General features: G+C 44.6%; 1 protein-coding gene across 4 annotated transcripts in view; it reads right to left on the bottom strand.

Annotated features, from left to right (window-relative positions):
- The window catches only part of SETBP1 (SET binding protein 1), a 268,127-nt gene that overhangs the window by 139,981 nt on the left and 108,483 nt on the right, over positions 1-19,663 (bottom strand). For all 4 annotated transcript variants that reach the window (XM_027656041.1, XM_027656042.1, XM_027656040.1 and 1 more), the window contains one exon: positions 5,415-5,486. In XM_027656041.1, the coding sequence (XP_027511842.1) occupies positions 5,415-5,486 (72 nt within the window). The remainder of the gene's footprint in view (positions 1-5,414; positions 5,487-19,663) is intronic.

The following is a 19,663-nucleotide window of genomic DNA, read 5'->3' as shown; positions in this document are numbered from 1 at the left end:
CTTGCACTTTTCCTGCTCAAGATCACTTCTTTCCAGCCTGGAGAAGGGGACTGTATGGCTCTAAATTTGGTTACAGCAATAATCCTTTTGCTGGTTCATGAAATCACTCTGACTCAATAAGAAACCAGTTTACTGCTGTCTGCAATCTAAGAATATTTGCAAGGAACCAGATGTTGTGTGTTTAAAATGAAAAAAAAATTGTTATGCATGGACAGATTAACCTCATAAACAAATCACTGTTCTCCTTATCCCACTGCACACCACTGTCATCTGCCTGATATTACATCTTCAGTGTTTGCAACTTTAAGCTGCACACCCCCCAAAAATCATCCCACCTCAAGTATTTGCCGTGTGCTGCAACCATGCTACACTGGCATGCTGGGTTTGTCTGGGGCAGTTTACTTTCTTCACAGTGGCTGGTATGGGGCTGTGTTTTGGATTCGTGCTGAACATGGGGATGATAATGCAGAGATGTTTTTGTTGTTGCCGAGCAGGGCTCACACAGAGACAAGGCCTTTCCTGGTTTTCCTACTGCTGCACTGGTGAGGAAGTTCGGGGTGCATCGGAGCTTGAGAGGAGGCACAGGTGGGAGAGGTGACCAAAACTGACCAAAGGGATATTCCAGACCATACGAAAATATATAAATTGGGGAGAAGAAGGAGAGAGGAGATGTTTGGAGTGATGGTGAGTAACCTTTACATGTGAAGGGGCTCTGCTCTCCTGGAGGTGGCTGAACAATTGTCTGCCCATGGGAAGCGGAGAATTAATTCTTTGGTTTGCTTTTCTTGTGTGCACAGCATTTGTTTTCCTTATTAAACTGTCTTCTTCTCAACCTATGAGTTTTCTCACTTTTACCCTTCTGATTCTCTCCCTGATCCCTCCGGTGGGGGAGTGAGTGAGTGGCTGTGTGGAGCTTGGCTGCTGATTGGGGTTAAACCATAACAATTGGGATACCTCTAGATGTCCTATAAAACTTCTGTGCTGACCTGCCAAAGGCAAAGCAACTCTCCTTTCATGGATTTCTCTGAGCTACAATTAGCTAAATGCAAGCTTTTTGAGAAAACTTGATTATATCAGGGCAGGGGCCATTTGGTAGAAGGTGGAGCAGGGTGAATGCAACCCCAAACCAAGAAGGAAGACCTTGGTATGGTGTCACCCAAATCTGGGCACCCTCCTACACTCCACAGGGACTCAAGCACTACAAGGTAGAGGAGGAAGGCAGGGGAAACATTCTGTGCCTACACTCTCTTCATCACACACACCACAAAGACTTCTTGGTGAAAAGGTCTCAAAGCTGCCTTCAGAAGCTCTTACTTTAATATAGGAGCTGTTCAGAGGAACTCATCTCTTTGAATGGTTTAGATCATGACACTTCCAACACTCAGCCTTGAGCATCACCTGTGCAGCCACAGACTCATGGTTTGCAGAAGGAGCTTGGGAGGGAGCTCCTTGTCATAGTGAGCTGCTGCCATCCACCTTTAGCAGTGCCTGCTTTCCCAAGGAAAAGATGATGGAGACTTGTGTCAACCAGCTGGTGTCACCTCCCAGCTCCCAGCTGGACAACCTGTGGCCCTGGCAGCAGCAACTCTAAGGACCATGGGGGCTCACAGTCCTGATGTCTCGCGGTGGCTCCCTGACTCAGGAAGCTATAATGCCAGGAGGATGGTGGATGACTTCATGCCAGCAGCATCTAATAACTTGTGATCCTATGATCTGTGCAAAAGGCAGGAGGAGTGGGAAGCCCAGCAGGCACCTGATTGAAGAGGTTGGGGGAGGTAAGAGGAGACAGTGTCCTACTGTGCATTTCTTCCACCTCCATAACCTTCTTATTTTCAAAGAGTTTCCATAGGGCTATTGTTCTCCAGACCTGGTGCATCAGCATCCCCACTACACTGGCAGTAGTTTGTGATTCACACACTGCCAGCCCTTCTCCTTCTTCATGTCAGTAAAATGAGCAGCTTGTTTGGCTTCAAGAGGAAGCAAAATGTGTGCAACTTGGACATCCCTATGCTAAGCATGTACAGGGTGATGCTGCTGCATACTCTACAACCATCAGGGCTTTCCTGGGCATGTGATCATGCTCAGACAGACCCAGATGCAGGTACACTGAATTCCACAAAACACGTGCCTCTCCTTCCTTCCTTCCTTCCAAAACTGATCACAGCAGCCTGGTCAAACTTTGGCACAACTGTTATTGGTGTGCAGAGTCAGCAATAAATGAGCAATTCTGTATGTTCAGTTTTCAAGGAGGCTGCAGATTTGTCTTGGCCATTAAGACAAAAAGGACGCTAATGCAAAACTACAGCAAAGTTTAAGCAGTAATTTTGCAAAAGCAGGCAGCTAACATCAATGTAAAAGTCATTCTTGTTTTTTCTGCTTGGCTCTGTAGAAAGAGAAATACTGCCAAGGCTGTGCATTTTTTGAAACCTGCATTATTTTTTTCCCTAAAAAGGGTTGAAATAGGTTTAAGCATTACTGTTATTATCTCTAAAATGACAGAGACATTTCCATTGAGTTTCCATTCACAGATATCCATATTTACAATGTGCACACCTTTGATTCAGGGACTGCAGGTCCTCTGTGGTCTCAAGGTTCATTTTGTGTAGCTCTTTCTGACAAAATGAGGTTATTAGTATTAGGAAATAATGCAAGGTCACCCACAGCCTTGATAGGAAAAGGAGGGTAGGAGAATATCAGAGAGAAACTGTAAGCTGTAACATCCAGCTGCAGTTGGCAAACCTGAGTGCATTTGGAGTGCCTGCACCAGTGTTTCATTCCCCCGTTTCCAATTGATTGCCCTAGCCTAGTGATTAACCACCTGAATACACCCAAGAAGGATATTCACAAAAGGATCTCATGATAAAAAGGCTATTCCTGGCCCTCTTTCCATCACATCATAATCTGTCCACTAATATGGCTTGAGATCTCAGCTGATCAAAAGGTCATAAGATGCTACTGCTAAGTATCACTGTCTCTGTTCAGCCGACGGCATTTTTACTCCATTCAGCAGTCAGAGGAATGGAATAGCAAAGCCTTCAAATCTGTTTGTATAATAGATGAAGTCTTCTCTATATGGCATTTATCATCCTTCAGGGAATGACACCTGATAAATAAATCTCTAGTTCCCAGTGAATTTAAATAAAACAAAGGCAAATCATATCACTGCACACTGTAAATATAAAACTGCAGAGAACATAAGGGTTCCCAATCTCTCACCATCTCTTTTGCTGCAAAAGCTGTGAAGTGCTGACCACCCTCAGATTCTACCAAAATCAAGGGAGCCCAAATCTCTGCGTACATTACAAAAAGCACGGCGATAACACAGGAGGGACTAAAAGATACATCAGTCATTTAGTCTGATGAAATGGTAAAAATTAATTGTTTTTCATGTTAGTAAACCCCCAAAAGCAAATAAAGGGGTTTATTAGCATATCAGTAGGAATAACTGAGTGAAAAGGGGGGGGGGGGGAACCCAATAAATGGGGGAATGTGTTTCCCAGGGAGTAACACTAGGGGGGACAATTTTCAAACATCCTGGAATGAATAAATACTAAACCACATCCTACCCAACACCACCACTCTGTCCAGCACTGCTGTACTGCAGTGTGCCAGTGGCTACTGGTCCATATGACACCAGCCATGGCCTCCAGTGCCAACTGCAGCCACTTCTCCGGCCATCCTGCTTCCAAACCATTAAACCTGGGCAGAGATCACTGCCCAAAACAGCAAGAGGAGAGGGAACCACTGCCAAGAACCACTTGCTACCTGAAGCCTTTGTCTAGTGGATCTGCAGAGGTAGTTCCTGTGGGCACCACCATTGGAAAATGCGCTGCTTTGTGTCCCCAGCACACCTGAGGTGTTGTCACAACCAAATTAAATCCCTCAGCATTTCCCAGACAATCCTCCCACTCCTTGGCTTTACAGACCTCTGTACCTGAACCAACAGACAGTTTCTTTAACTACAACTGGCAGTCATTTTGCTCCTCTCCATGCTTTCAAAGCTGAGAGCCATCAAAGATTAGCAGGAAAAAATCATGACTATTTTTCCCTAAGAAGCAGCACTGGTAATAGGCTTCAGGAAAAATCCTCCTAAATGCAAGTGATAAGCGTAGACTGCGTGAAGGCTGACAGGTCTGATTATAATTATCACTGCAAGGGGACTAACACTAACCTCCCTTCTGGAAGGCAATGACAATTCCTGGAAGGGAACACGCAAGTGAATTATCATAAACAAAATCAGTGCGAGTAGAGTTGTCTTTCACTGGGAAAATAAAGATCCAGATTTGGGGATGAAGAAAAAACTAACCAAACCAAATAAATCTTGAACATTGCTTAAAGTTTATCCTTTAAATAACACTTAATCATACATTGAAGTTTTGCTGACTTCAGGATGATGGGAGTAAAAGAATCAAGAGGGCCACATGAAGCATGAGTGGAGTCATGCATGCAAGAAGTGTTTGGAAATAAGGGATATATTCTGAAATTATACTTAAAGAACATATCCTGCATCATAAAAATGAACAAGGAATCCAAGGGAGGATGTTGGTCCAGACTGAGCTAAATATTCAAAACTAAGATAAAACTCAGGCAGCCTTTCACCAACCTTTCCCCCTTCCTCACAGCCTAGCAGGAAGAAACCCAGACAGAAGCAATACAGAGCTCTTCAAATTGCTTCTGTCCATTGAATTCCTAAAATTGCATCTATACAGTAACTGAAATACCATAGCATCAGCTTTCAGCAGGGTTGTGAGGTAGAGAGGACAGGTAGTATTCCTTCAAGATCATCCTGCCCTGACCTCTGTGCTTTCTCTGACAACATTGCATTTTTCCTAGTCTGCAGATTGGTTTTGCATTTCTCACTCCATTTCCATTGGAGACTTGGAAATAGAGAAGCTTGGGCAATCTGGAATAAAAGTAGCACTACAAGCAGCTTTTTCTGTCTGAACACAGGGCAAGAGATATTATCTTCTTAATAGTGGGCTGTAACTGCAGAGGAGATGAAGAGAAGAGCCTCAGAGTCAAAGGCAGTTCTAAGAGTTTCATTCTCATTCTATCTCAATGGAGTGAAGCAAATAAATTGTGCAAGGAGACATATGGAAACTCACTACGCAAATGGCCTGTTTAAGGCTCCTACTTCCTAATTAGGTCCTGGTGTCAGGAGGTTGGTAACAATTATTCACACATGGATCATTTAGATACAATACAAACTATTCTAAAATCCAAAACATCATAACGGCATGAATTAAAAAGAAACCTTATTCAGCTTGATCTTTTTAGACTCCTTTGCTTAGGGTCTGGACTATCACTTTTTGTGCTATGCATACTTACATTTTGTGTGTAACACTGCAAAAATGCATCTGGAAGGGGAAAAGGAATAAACAAAAAGCATCAGGGCCATAACCCCTTGTTCTTACCTTGTTCACAGATTTCGTTACTGGACTCTGCACAGGGAACCCACACTCTCTTCCCAAATTCTTCATCTGACTCTGTGGTGTTTCCCAAAGCAAAAAGAAAAGACAAAACCTTGATTATTGCGATGACTGTGTAGAAGATGGTCACAAGCCCACAGAGCTTTGCTCTGCCCTTTAAGTTTCTTTACAACATTCAGTATGGCCACCACCATGTGCCAGTCCCCAGAGCTGGAGCTCACCCTCAGCCCTGCAGAGTTTCGGAAGGTCCCCCAAGCTTTCCCTTACCCCACACAGATGTGTAGGTTTCTCCGCCCAAGTGTCCCCAAGTATTGACACAATGAGTGTTGATGTCAGGGAGAGATGCCACGGATTCCTTTGACAACTCCTGTTAGAAAGGCTTGGGAAGAGCAGGAAGGTGTCACAAGATGTCAAGCTGCCTGTTTTGTATAGGAGCTAAAGTAAGGAGCTGAAGCCAAGGATTACCACATTGCAAAACCATTTAAAACAGGGTAAGTCCTTGTGATTCAACATCATGACTGCAACCAACCTGCTCTCCCTGTGCTTTGGTACTTTTGGTATGAAAATTAGGTCTTCCTCTCCTTCCTCCATTCCCACTTCTCCTCTTTGTCCACCTCTCCAGCCCTTCACACAAAGGTGAAATATTTTACATTTTCACCTGTGGTGATGCAGATCAGAGAGTGGTTTTTTTGCTTTGCTTTGCACTGATTTTGCCAAAGGCATCCTTTCAAGCATCAGCCTGTGCAAAGATAATAGGTGACACAATTCTCTGTAACTGGAATCAGCAACAAATCAGCCATCTGCCACTCCAGGGGGCTGAGATTAACCCAGCTACTGGACCGTGACTGCAAAGCATTTGCACATTTAGATTACAGAAATATGAGGTTTCCGGTCCAAAAAAAATAAGACCGGGAGTGGGGAAGGTGTGGAAGATAGCCTTGGAAGAGCTCTGCAGATTAACCCTTCCAGACACAAGTCATCTCATAACAACTCCAAGAAAACAGTACTTCTCATTATAAAGTGTTAAAAGGGTGAAGGATTTGAAGGAAACAACTTGATATACATGAGACATCATGTTTCAGGAGAATACATCCAATGACACCTCCTTTATACACGGAGAAATAAATACAAAAGCATTCAAGTGCCTTGTCACTGCCTTTCCTCCTTGGGAAGTATGACCAAGCTGCCCAGATGGCTTACTTGACCACTTGGAAAGTACAAGAGTAGCATTTTTGCCCCAAAGCTCCCCCAAAGCTCAAGATACCAAGGGAATGAATGAGGTCTGAATTCTGAAGTAACAAGGTTTAGGAAGGTCTCTTCATCTGTTGCTCCCAGTTCACCTTTTTGAATAACAAACATTACATTGCTACTCTGTGCATACGGATGCTGTGAGTCCACATTAATACTTGTCCATGAGGATCCTCTCTGTGAACCTCATGGGAATTGTTGTTTGGTAACTCATGTATCAGGAGCTTTAAATCACAAGTAGTAAACACAAGCTGTTTCCGCATGTAAAAGCATGAACAATGGTCTGTACAGTTGCATGGTGGGTCAGGACAATACCAGGGTCTCCTCTGGTCCCTTTGATGTGGGTTGTAATCTCCACTCCTGCCATTTGTTCTTGTACGTTAGAATCTCATGGATCCTTGAGATTACCATCCTTAGGGATCACAGGTTAAAAAGAGCAGGTTGTGCCCAGAGGAAGATGAGTAGCCACAGACAAAAATACCAGCAAGAACGTCTGGAAAATTCTGGAATATCTCACCTATGAGGAAAGACTGAGAACAATGGAATTGTTCAGTCTGGAGAAGACAAGACTCCAGGGAGACCTTGAGCACCTGCCAGTACCTAAAGAGGCTAAAGGAGAGCTGAGGAGGGACTTTGGACAAGGGCCTGGGGTGACTGGACAAGGGAGAATGGATTCATGTTGCCAGAGGCAGTGTTAGATGGGATATTGGGAAGGAGTTCTTCCCTGTGAGGGCGGTGAGGCCCTGGCACAGGTTACCCAGAGAAGCTGTGGCTGCCCCATCCCTTAGAGATGTCCAAGACCAGGTTGGATGGGGCTTGGAGCAATTCTGTCTAGTGGAAAGTCTTCCTGCCCGTGGCACACGGGATTGGAACAAGATGAGCTTTAATATTTGTTCCAACCCAAACCATTCTGTGATTCTATGAAATTCAGGCAAGATCTGCATAGTGCATGCCCTTGGTGATGATGGTGGCTTAAATACACAGTTCACCTCATGAAGCCCAAAGAGATAACTTAAAAGCAAACAGCATGCATATGTGTTTATAAAAACTCATGTATTTTATGTACAACTTTTATTCAGAGAAAACAGGTAGGATTGGGTAAGCATGGTATAAGGCTCAGCTGAGAGGTGAGGAAGAGCAAGGGATCAGTTGCTGTAGTCATTCTACTCCATACAAAACTTGCTGACATCACCTCAGAAACAAGTGCACCTCCCAACAGTGTTAATCTGGGACTGAGCATTTGATCCTCCACAGAGTAAGGACTATTGATTTGCAAGGAGCTGTGAGAAGAGGGTGAGAAGAGCAGGCCTTTGAGTCTCCCTGAATTCCCCACTATTTATCAGAGTATTTCCAAAAAGGCATTGCCTGGGCAGAGCTAGGTGTTCCCAAACCAGGTCTACGTGTTTGAGACCAAAGGTGAGGTTTGAAGTGGTTTGTATACCTACTAGGGCATGGTTTTCAGGTGAGAGAGAGGTCAAAGGGAACATCCCATGCCTGGGATTACAAAATGGGCCAAGCTAGTAATCCAAGAACCCACAGCCTCCTGAGATGCAGCAAGTTAACAAGGCTCTGCCTGTGCTTTAAAAAGGTCTCCTTGAACTTGACCCGCTAGCTATGTAAGGGCTAAAACTGATGGAACAGGATGTGGACCTGTTTTCAAAACCAAAGGCTGGGATTTTCTCTTTCTCCAGTCTCTAGTTTCTGTAAAGACAACCTAAAACTCCAAATCCAAATTCCACAATGGTCCAAAAAGGAACATCTGTGGGGTGGGGTGGGGAAATATTTGCATTTAACTTCAACCATTGAACTATTACAGGAGTGTTTGTGCTGGTAATAATTTTTAAAATGCTAAAAAAAAAAAAAAGTAATAATAAAACTCCATTAAAAAAAAAAAAAAGGTAGGAATTTTTATATCCCTTTTCCTTGCCTGTAAATGGAGGGACAAGGGGAACAACACAGGGCAAAACCCTTCCTTTCAGACAAAAATCACCACAAAACTCCATCCCATTTCTTGCCAGTTAACCAATCTTATGAATTGATGCAGTTTCATCCCTACACGATAATTTTTGTATGTTTTATCCAGACATGCTTTGCAGGAAGGGGCTTTTGCAACCCAAACAGCGCCACTGCATCAGCCAGGCGCTGAGCTGAGCCGTGGAGCTGCTTGGAAGTTGCCTCGTCTCCCAGCAAATGAGAAGCGGAGGGAAACACCGACGCAGGCGACGCTGCACCTTGCAGCAGAGACTCGTGTGTCCTACAAGTAACCTTGCATCAAGATACAGAGCCACAACAGCAGCCTTATGGGTACAGTGAGAGGAGGAGGAGGAGGACAGCGGGGAGGAGGGGAAAGGCAACAGGAAAACAATCAGAAAACTCACTGGGAATCAACTGTTCTATTCCTCCTTAGGAAAAAAAAAATAACAAAAAAGATAAATAAATTTAAAAAGGAAAAAAAGCCCTCCCTGATACAGAGATGGAAGGAGGGGATGAGCCCCTCCTTTACACTCCATGTCCCCAGCAAAGGTCCCCTCCCTTTCCCAGAGCTCCTAAATACCACTGGGGGTGGCTGGAGGAGAAAAAGGGTCACATTTAAAAGGCGAATGGGAAGCAGGGAGGAGGGAGGACACTCCTGAGCCCGGCCAGTGGCCCCACGGTCTCAGCCATTCTCATTCCTGACACGTTTCCCTTCTCTCCAGCACAGCCCAGCTTCGAAATATTAGTGCGGCGCAGAGTGCCATTTTCGAGTCGCTGCAGCTCCTTCTTGGCACCGGTTCAGCTTTTTGTCTTGCCTTCTCCTCCGAGCGCCCAGCGGAGGGAGGGAGGGAGGAAAGAAAGGCGGAAAACGAATCCCCGCTGTTTCGCTGTCAGACCCCCCGCGGCACCCCCGCCCTGCCCGCGGCACCCCGCACCCTCCCAGCCTGCTCCCGACCCAACCACTCGGCAAACATAAATCTCTTCCCACCTCCACGGCAGCCAGTTCACAGCCTCCTTCCCTCCCCCCCCCCCCCCCCCCCCCTTCTCCCCGCCGCCACCCCTTTTCGTCGCGCTCTCTCCCTTTGTACTCCTCTAAATTTTTCCAGCCAAGCGTTACAACCTTCCACCCCCTCCCTTTCTCCTCCGTCCCCAGCCCTCCCCACCTCCTGCTCTCACACCGGCAACAAAAAAAAAAAAAAAAAAAAAAAGGAAAAAAAAATCGTGCCATGGTTGCCAATGCCCTGGCATCTCTCCTCGAGGTGTGGGGAGCCCCTGGACACACAACAGGGCCAGGAGGTCCGTTCCAGCCCGGAGCTGCCCAGGCGCGGAGCTCATGGGCGCACACGCGTGTGCACACACATGTGTGACAGTGCAGGACACACTCTGAGTGCATCCCTTGGCACTGCTGTAAATACAAGCGTGCCTTTGGCAGCTGAGTCCCCCCCTCCTCCTGCCTGTGGGGCTGGGAGAAAAGAAAAGCAGAGGCGGAATAACAGGGGAGGGACGCTGTATTTTTTTAAAGCAACCCAAACATGGCACTGAGCGCTTCCACCAACAGCTTCTCAGCCTGCTGTGCTGGCAACCAGCTGCTGGTTCTAGGCTGGCACTGGCTTTGATTTGTTTTTCTCTCCTCTTAAACGCCCTCCTCCCAAATATTTATCCCCTTATTTTTTTTTAAAGTTTTTTTTCTTCTCTATTTCCCTCTTAGGTTTTCTGTAGGGACGAGGCTTGCCCATATGCTTGTCACTTTCTCTCTGGTGACTAATGACAGGACTCAAGGGAGTCCTGTGTCAGGAAAAGCACAGACCTGATATTAGGAAAAGCTTCTTCACCCAGAGGGTGGTTGGGCCCTGGAACAGGCTCCCCAGGGAAGTGGTCACAGCCCCAAGCCTGCGTTGTTCAAGGAGCACTTGGACAACTTTCTCAGGCACGTGGCGGGATTCCTGGAATTGGACTCCATTATCCTTGTGAGTCCCTACCAACTCTGGATACTCTATGATTCCATGATTCTAAAGGAACTCCTTTCTACTTCCACCCACAAATCCAAAGCAGCATGTGTGGAAGGGGCGCCAAAAGAAGTGCTACATGATGTAACACTGAATGGACCAAGAAGAGGGAAAAAAAACCACCCATATGAACACACAAGATACGTATTCTCTTTTCTGAGGAAGAAGGAGAGAGTGAGAGATGCCATAAAAGCAGACAACATGACCTTGTGCATGCCAGGATGTGCTAACCCCAACCCCCTCCTCAAAGGAGGGAGGAGTCAAGTTTTGTTGGGACTAGAGAAAGACTAAGGAAAAATGCATGTTCTCCATAGAAAGGACCCGAGAGAGCCAACTTCCAGCTAGTGATGTGACTCTTATTAAACCAGAGTTTGAAACAGTGACATATGCATGAGAGAGATAAAGTGGTATCAAATGCACCTTGTCTGGTGCCTGGAGGAAGGAGATTTGAGAAAAAAAAATATAATAATGCTGATGCTGGGGATGGCTTGGGAGGGACATGGTAGGGAGGAGAGATGTGCTGAGGATTTTATCATGGAGGAACGAGTGTATTAAGCTGAAAACCTGGCTGGAGACCCAGGGAGGGGCACTGCCTTGTAAGCAGCCACTGGTGTCCCTGGAGATTTTTTATGGGACTGCTGGGATGGCTTTGTCCACTGAGAAGCATCAGAACTGCTCGAAAGCCATGGGAATTAGAGGATGCTGAAACAGATGGGCACTAGCTCCCTGGGGCAAGTTCCTCAGGAGGCGCAGCAAAAGTGCCAAAAAAAGTCTGGTTCTCACTGAACACGCTCTGGCCACCTCAGGGAATAGCAGAGCAACCACCCCGATAGCAGGGTGGCAGAGCCAGAGCGGGAGACAGACAGACAGACAGCATGCTCGGCGTGGTACAGACAAAACAGCAATGTCCTGAGCAGCTGCCTAATATGTATCTTGGCAGAATCTCGCCTGGCTGTGGATGAAGCAGAAATCGCAGGCTGGAATCGTAAAGCCATCAGTTGGTCTGACTTTTGCCTCCCTGGCCAGCGCGGATAACACAGGAGGAGAGCAGAGGGCTGGATGACACCTCTCTATCTGCCAGGAGCCACACGGGGAAGCTGGTCCTTCAGCCACTGACAGCTGCTGCATGGGGAGCAGCTGATGGGCAGGCACTGGAGTAGACTTAAAATAAGCAGATGCCCTGCCATGACTGCACTCATTAAGTGATGTGTGAGTTTGCATATTTAAGCTGAGCAAGGGCCCTGTGTCCTTAGGAGCATCTCTGCCACTGAGATGTGTCCCTGCACAGGGTCCACATTGGAGTTTCTCCAGGCCAGCACAGCACAACTGGATCTGGCTCAGTTGGATGGAGCAATATCCAGGTAGGGCCACTAAATCCCCTCTTCTGACTTGTGGTTTCGCTGCCCCAAGCTCTTTGTACAAGGTCATCATCCAGCACAGGCTGTGATTCCTCCCACTGTCTGCTTCCAAAGTCAGCCAGTGTCCATCCAAATGCTCACTCCCATAAGGTTTACATATTTGTTTTCTCTCTCTTTGGTATCCCTCAGGCTTAGGGTGGGTTTTTCTGCCCTTCCCTGCAGCCTTTATAAGTGCTGGCATTTGGCAAGGCAGATGGGGTCCCTTACGTGTGTCCATGGCAAAGCAGACCCTGACACCTCAGTTGGAGTCACCTGCAAAGACACATCCCTGCCTGCAGGTATCACTGAAGTGACTCCCAGATAGAGGCACTTTCAGATCCTTTGAGTCAAAAGGTGCTATAAATAAAAGATATTACAGACTAACAAGTTCTCAGTTGCAAACTGGAGTGGGAAAGAATATTTTAGCATCCTCTTTCTAAGCACATTAACTCTTGGCAGACATGATCGTTCAGGTCTTCACAGCTGAAAACTTCACACCTTGTGCAGCATGTTGAGTCCACACGCTCCACTTCCAGTTTCAACAGCTCTAAAATCTACAGCTAAAATCTATATCCCCCGTAGTGCAGCAAGCACCCAAATATCGTCTCTTTTTGGGGGTTATGACACTAAATATACACCCCATCGTCATCTTCCCCAGGAAAAACAGCTTTTGCTGCTGTAAGCTCACAATAGATGGTGCCTAAAGATTTTTATCAGCTGGCTTCTGATGCTTCCCTTCCCAGTGCGAGCAAGCACTTTGTATCAATCTGGCTTGCTTTAGTGCAGTGACCCAGAGCCGTGCTCCGCCACTGAAAGTTCAGGTCCCAGCTGCGGGGCTAAACTCTTGCTGACACTGTGCTGATTTCTCTGTCTCTGTCACCCATGCTGCCAGGGAGGGGGAGGAGATGTCGGATTTTTCCGGGCTGGAAAAGAAAGAAAACAATCGTGCAAAACTCAGAGATGATGTGGCAGAGGAGAAGGGGGAGGAAAACAAGCACGATGTGTGAAGTGAGGTTGAGGAGAGGAAATCCTTTGGGCAGCACAGGGTTCCTCGATCACGTTTTTTTTCGTTTTCTTAACCGAGGAGAAGATCTTGGCCAAGAGGGAATTAAATGGTTGTGGGCAGGGAAAAGCTCTCAGGATATCTCGAAGAACTTGTGCGCGTAAGCAAGTGCATGGAGAGATGGAGAGGGGGAAATCACTATTAGTGACGGGTGAACTACAAAAGGTTGGGTGGTTTGTTTTGGATGAAGATCCCCACATGCAGATGCTTATCGAAAGCCCTCAGTCTTCAGAGCAGGGCTAGAAATCTCTTAAGAACAGACTATTCTTGCATGATTTCCAGTATCTCTGAAAGCCGTCCTCCATGCCAAAAATACTGAGAAAACAGGTTTTTTTTCTTCTTCTTCTTTTATGCAGTGTTTTGGCTCTTCTGTCTCTTGTTCTAAGCAAAGCCTAAAACCGCAAAGACTTTGACTTGAAGGCTGGACTGTGCTAGTTTAATTTCAAGCCATCCTGGTTCTCATGACTGCACAGATACAAGGAAAATAAGGAAAAAACTTCTGTGATTCTATGGAAAACTTTCAGAGAAGGCTCCCTGAAAAATGGCAGAAAAAGAAGCTTGTTTCCCTAAGTGAGAACTATGAGGCTTGAGTTCCCCCACCTTAAGAAGACTACTTATCTATAAACTGGCTATTCTGCTATTAGAATGTGGAAAATTACAGCATTCCCAGTTCAAATGAGCCTATTAGCCTTGGGTGGTTATTAGTCAGTAAATACTATTGATTCAATGGACAAAATAAAGACTTTGAAGAGAGTCTTATTTCCCCACCCAATCTGCAGTAGCCCTGATTTGACAGAGAAGGGTTAAAGAAAACAGTTTGAACATGATCCAGCGCCCTCCAGTTTTCTTAAATCCAACTGTAATTGAGGTAAAATAGCCTGGTGCTGTTGGAATGACTGTGGTATGTTTTGCAGGAGTCCTCTGAACAAACAAGGCTGTGGCAGGGCTGGTTTTGATCTCCATCTGGATTTACACCAAAGTATCTCAGTTACTGTTGCTCACTGTGTAAAGGCAGATCATAATCAGGCCAGTGTGCTTTTAAGGATGTTGCCAGATATCATGTGCTCCTGAACCATGCACCTCAGGAAGGTTTAAAGCACATACACTCACTTCACATGCAGTGAAGAATGAATGTTTTGCTGTTAAAGACCAGATGATGCTTTTTCTAAGTGATTTCTTGTTGTCTTTTCCCCTGCCTTTCCTATTATTTATTAAATACTCAGGCAATAATCTTCAGCTCATCCAAGTGGTTTGGAGACCAAGACTCATGTTTTCAGCTGGTCCAAATCAGGATAACTCAATCCAAAGTCAGCGGAAAAGCTGCGACCAAGAGTTTATACCACAGAGGCTTCCTGAACAAAGGCACTGCCTTCTAGACAGCACAGTACTTATGGTCTAAGTATTGTCTCTCTGAAGCTGAAGGCACTTCTTGTGGTTGACCAAGACAGGTGTAGGAAGCCCCATTCATGTCCACATCTATGACTGGCAAGTAGCTTTATTACCCATCACATTCCGTGCTCATTGTAAAATCCACTCACCGTGTCCTGCTAAATGCTGCAGGATGCTGCTAATTTTTTGCAAAACTTGGCTCTTGTGCAGCTTCTCAGTTTAGATGGGGGGAGGGAGAAATGGGTTTAACTTTTGGCTTGAAAGAAAGCAAAAAATCTGGACTCTTTCAAGAGTGTGCTGAGCAGTTAAGAAATCTGGCCCTGAGCTTTTTAGAAGAAGTGACCCAATCGATCTAGTTATTACACCATTCTCTGGCCTGTGACTAACACATGGATTGATATTTACTTGCAGGAAATGTTGGCAAGAGATGGGGGTTCCCATTCACTCGTGCTGTTTACTGCTCCCCTGAGAACACAGGCTGCAGCCACGATGTAGCAGCAGCTTCACAGGTGCACAGTTTACACGCCAAAATGGGTTGTAAATCAGAGCAGAGGAAGAAAGGGCTGGAAAAATGCTTGTTTGTAGAAGCGACCATTGGAAAGGGATGCCGACTGTGTTCATTTTCACAGGTTTCCTCTCCTAAGTCTATGCTTGCTCACGCTGCACCACAGGGACTGGGTCCCAGGTCGGAAATCCAAGGAGCATGCCAATAATTTGCCAGAGATTACACAGGGGGTGAACTTGTCCCTGATCTCTATTATTGGTTCAAAACCAGGAATTCTCATAGCCTTTTGGACAGATGGTTAGTCCTATTACTTCTTATGTTAGATTTCCCATTGAGGCTGAAAACAAATCCACATTCAAGCTGAAAGTAAACAACCTGCGAATTCAAAAGGCATTAACTCGAACTGCCAAAGCATTTGCTGCATATGCAGCAGATGTCAAACAGACAGTTTCCCACAGCCCTGAGCCTAGACACACAGCTAAGTTACACAGAAAAACCTTCTACCCAGCCCAAAAATCCATCCTGTGCAAAACTCACTCTCCTTGCTGGCATTTTAAAGGGCTGGAGATTCAGCTGGATTGAATTAATGTAGCTCCTCTGATTTGAATAGAGCTATGTCAATTTATACCAGATGAGGATTTCACCCTTTGGAGGCTAAATGGGAAATGGCTATCCACTACTTATTTAACAATGTGGTTTCAGGCAAAAAAAAAAACCAAACATAAAATGTTGTGTATTTTAAAGAGTGAAAGAGCACTAAGTAAGTTTCTTTCCATTTCTGTGATTAATTTTTGAAGGAACCTTTAAGACAGCTTGGTCCAAAAGAGTCAGGATTTGCAGAAAAATGCATATAAATAACACAAAATACAAACAATATAAGTTACGCAACTTACATCTATTCCTGATACCTTCCAAAATGCCAAAAAAAGTTGACTAGGAACCCAGAAAGACATTGCTGTGGCATTGCAGGAAATTCATAAAGTGGAAAAGACTAAATAAACCAGTCTATTTTTCCTACCAGGGCTATATGAAGAGGACAAAAACCCATGAAACTAAACCATGCAATCACAAGAAAAAATTCCACCCATATGCTTTGAAATGCTCTTGACATTAGCACCATGGTGTGCTCCTTCGCCATAAAGATGTGCAAGATTGTTTTCCTAATATATTTTGGTTTAAATTGAACAGCACCACTGAAGTAATATTCTGAAAATCAAGATTCATTCTATTTAAAGCAATGCATCCTCACAGTGTACATTCAGGACTGACCACTTGAATTAAGCCTCTGATTTATTTTTTACCATAGGAGGCCCCACTTGCAGACTCCTATGTGCCTTCATTTTCCCCAAAGTAAACTGGAGGTCAAATATTACAGCAGTAGAAACAAATGGAGATTTTTAAGTTGATAGTAACAGGAAATCAAGCTTTAAACTCTTTAACTTGAAGCCACTAAACCGATACAAGTCATCCGAAAATTCAGCACCTCTTTCCTCCAGCCACCCTTATTTTCACTTTACAATTCAGTATAAGCTGGCAATTAGTAATACTTTGTCTGTTTATAGAGCCTTACATCTGAGGATCTAGAAACACTTTGTAAACACTAATGAATTAAGCTTCTTAACACCCCCTGTGAGACAGATACTGCTATCTCATTTGCACAGCTCGGAGAAGTGCAGGTTTGCCATGGGTCGGAGCCAGCCAGCACCAGGGCTGGGAAACTGCTACAGACCCTGGACCTCACCTTCAGCTCAATATCACAAGGCTTTCCATGGATGCAGTGATGTGCCTGGCAACTTCAGGAGCTTTTAATTATCTCTTGGAACTGCCAGTGTTGCCCTGATGTCTGGCAGACTGAAAACACAGAGGATTGAACTTCTACCCACAGAGAGAGAAAACTTAAGACCCGCTCACAGAAACACCATGAATATGCCATCCGTCCTTTCCTGAAACAGCCACTCACACATATGGTCCTCTGGCATGGCAAACAGGAGAGAAACTTGGGATTTCATTTGTCCTTATTCAGTTTTTAATAACAACACCAACCCTGGACAAATCAATATGAAGGTCCAGGAGGATTCTTTTCCTTTCCTTTGCATTTTTAATTGCCCGTATCTTTTTCTTATGTAGGGGAAAGGTAAAATATCCAAGCCTCCTTGCCCGTCATGCTGACAAGAGGAACTTAAAGGATTTTTAAAGAAAGCCTGAAGGTTTTATTTCCAACACTATCAGGAATGTTTAGATCTTAGGCAAGCCTTAGGACAAGACAGGCATTGGTGAGAATTTTTTTTTTTTTTCCCAAAGCACTGTCTCATTGATTTAAGAGCAGCTAATGTCTGGTACCTATTTGAAGCATTTTTCCTGGTAGCCCTTCTCCAAATGCATGGCAATTGGACAATTTCCATGATGATTCTTCTGTCTAAAAATACACATCTTCCCCTCTTTTCAATTTATTACTGAGCCAGTCAGCTTGTTTATTGTTGAAGTTTTTCCCATTTAATAGTGCACTTAGAAAAGCTTAATACAAACATTGACCAATTCGTTGCTGTCACAAAAAGAAAAGCCTGAGAAATCATTAATCTAAACAGGAGTCAAGAGCAGGAGTCTCTTATTTAGAGATCAGTCAATAGGAAACAATGTTATGGAAGCTATTTTAAACAGAACAATTTTTTTTTTTTTTAACACTTCTTTCTCTTCCACTGATTGAAATTGAGGAGAATAGCAAATAAAATATTTGGTTTTGCTTTCAAAATTTGTTCATGACCTTAAATCCCAGGAATGGGAACAGACAGGCATTTGACATATTCAGTGTGTTGATTTGTGAACTACTGGCAGATTGCTGTTTGCCTAAGAATACGTATTTGAAATTCTTTTCTAAAAACTCTTCTTGATCTTTTCCCAGTCCACGGGCTGTTAAATGTCTGCATGACACGGCGGTGTTTGTCTCCTGAACAGAGGGACATTACAATCCCTAGAAGCAGGTTTTCAGCGGGAACATTAAAGGCACTATTCAGGAATACTCCCCAGTATTTGCAGCCTCCGCAAACAGTACTGCATGCAAACATGTTTGCTGGAATATTTGTCAAGAGCAAACATGACGGGATGGTGGGAGAAAGTGTACAAAGTCTAACTAAGCTTATAAAAACCCAACAGCTAATGAATACTTGTGGAAAATGTCTTATGGCATTTCCTCAGTGACAGATGCTGATTAGGAAAGCCTATAAAGCCAAAACTGTTTTGCTGCCTACATCCTCCTGTACTCCATAACTGAAAGCTCCTTCCATGGCTCTCTTCTTCCATTACTCTGCTGGATCCAGAGGAGCAGTTTCTAAAAATTTGTGTGTGTATATCAAATGTGTGAGGTTATGAACAACTGGACAGAGGTCCAGAAATTCATTTTACATAAGCATCTTGATGTCTAAAAGCTTTTCACTGTCTTGGAAAAAAACAAAAAACCAAACCACAAAACAACAAAAAACAAACAAACAAAAACCACCCCAAACCAAACCAACCAACCAACCAATGAAAACAAACAAAAAACCAAGAAACACCTACAACAGACATGAATATATGTGTAGATTGGTCAATATGTCTCACTGACCAATACTGTGTAACCACAGTGCTACATAGTACTCTGGGTCTTCTCTTCAGTGCCCTTCCTTCAGTGAAAAAACAGCTTTTGGTTTGGGTCTTCTCCTGTAAACAACCCAGTGGGTACCCAAAAAAACACAGCAAACTCATGTGGACTCATTGTCTCAAAAGCACATGGCCAGAGAAGGAGGGAGAACTGCAAGGAAAGCCAGTGGACACACCCCTATATGCCTGGGGGTGCTTGGGGATGGTGAATTATGGACTCATCTGAGCCAAGACAATGCCATGCAGGCATACACAGCTGAGAAAAATCATGTCTTACTAAAAAAACAAGGCACTGAGATCCAGTATTTTTAGTTAATAACAGCCGAACAAAGCATTTGGGATGTATGGCAGTGGGACACAGCATGAGGTTAACATGATCTTGGCGATTGAAAAATCTGTCTGGGGAGACATGAGTTGCATTTTGCAAACACTGCACCGAATTTGGCTCCTAATGGGAAGCTTTAATGCAGAGAGACCACTGTGGGAATCCTCTGACACACTACTGGTGATAACACGGGACAGATTAGGTTACAGTCAGGGCCAGGCTGAATTTTTTCCTGGGCCGCTCAAAATATTCTAGCAATGTCAAGGCTCACCATAAGCTCTTGTATCTCACCACTATATTTTCCAGCCAAGCATGACGCTTCCTTTTTCACCTGACTAATACTATGCCCCTCAGTATGATTTCTGAGCAGGAGTTTACTGAAAATGATCTTTGTTCTGCTGTGCATGCAGCCAGCTCACGTAGTAACAAGATAGGGTCATTTGCCTTTCTTTTTAAAAACTGCAAATCCCAGTTCACTAAAAATAGGGTTTCATTCTGCTAATTCTGCCTATTAACTGAACACATCAATCCTTATGTTTCCCTCTCCTGGAAGGTGAGGGAAGGCGATGGACCATCCAGAATTCTTCCAGTCTGTCCCCTCTGGTCATGCATTGCTAGGGATGATACTGTATAATGCATGACTTACCTGCAAAGACATCGGAGGAGTAATGAAATAAGCAGATGCTCCGTCAGC

Source organism: Corapipo altera, unplaced genomic scaffold, assembly GCF_003945725.1.
Source record: "Corapipo altera isolate COAL_440 unplaced genomic scaffold, ASM394572v1 61553, whole genome shotgun sequence".
In the NCBI taxonomy this organism is placed as follows: Eukaryota; Metazoa; Chordata; class Aves; order Passeriformes; family Pipridae; genus Corapipo; species Corapipo altera.
Note: the sequence above shows the minus strand (reverse complement) of the source record. Positions and strands in the feature narration are given on the sequence as shown.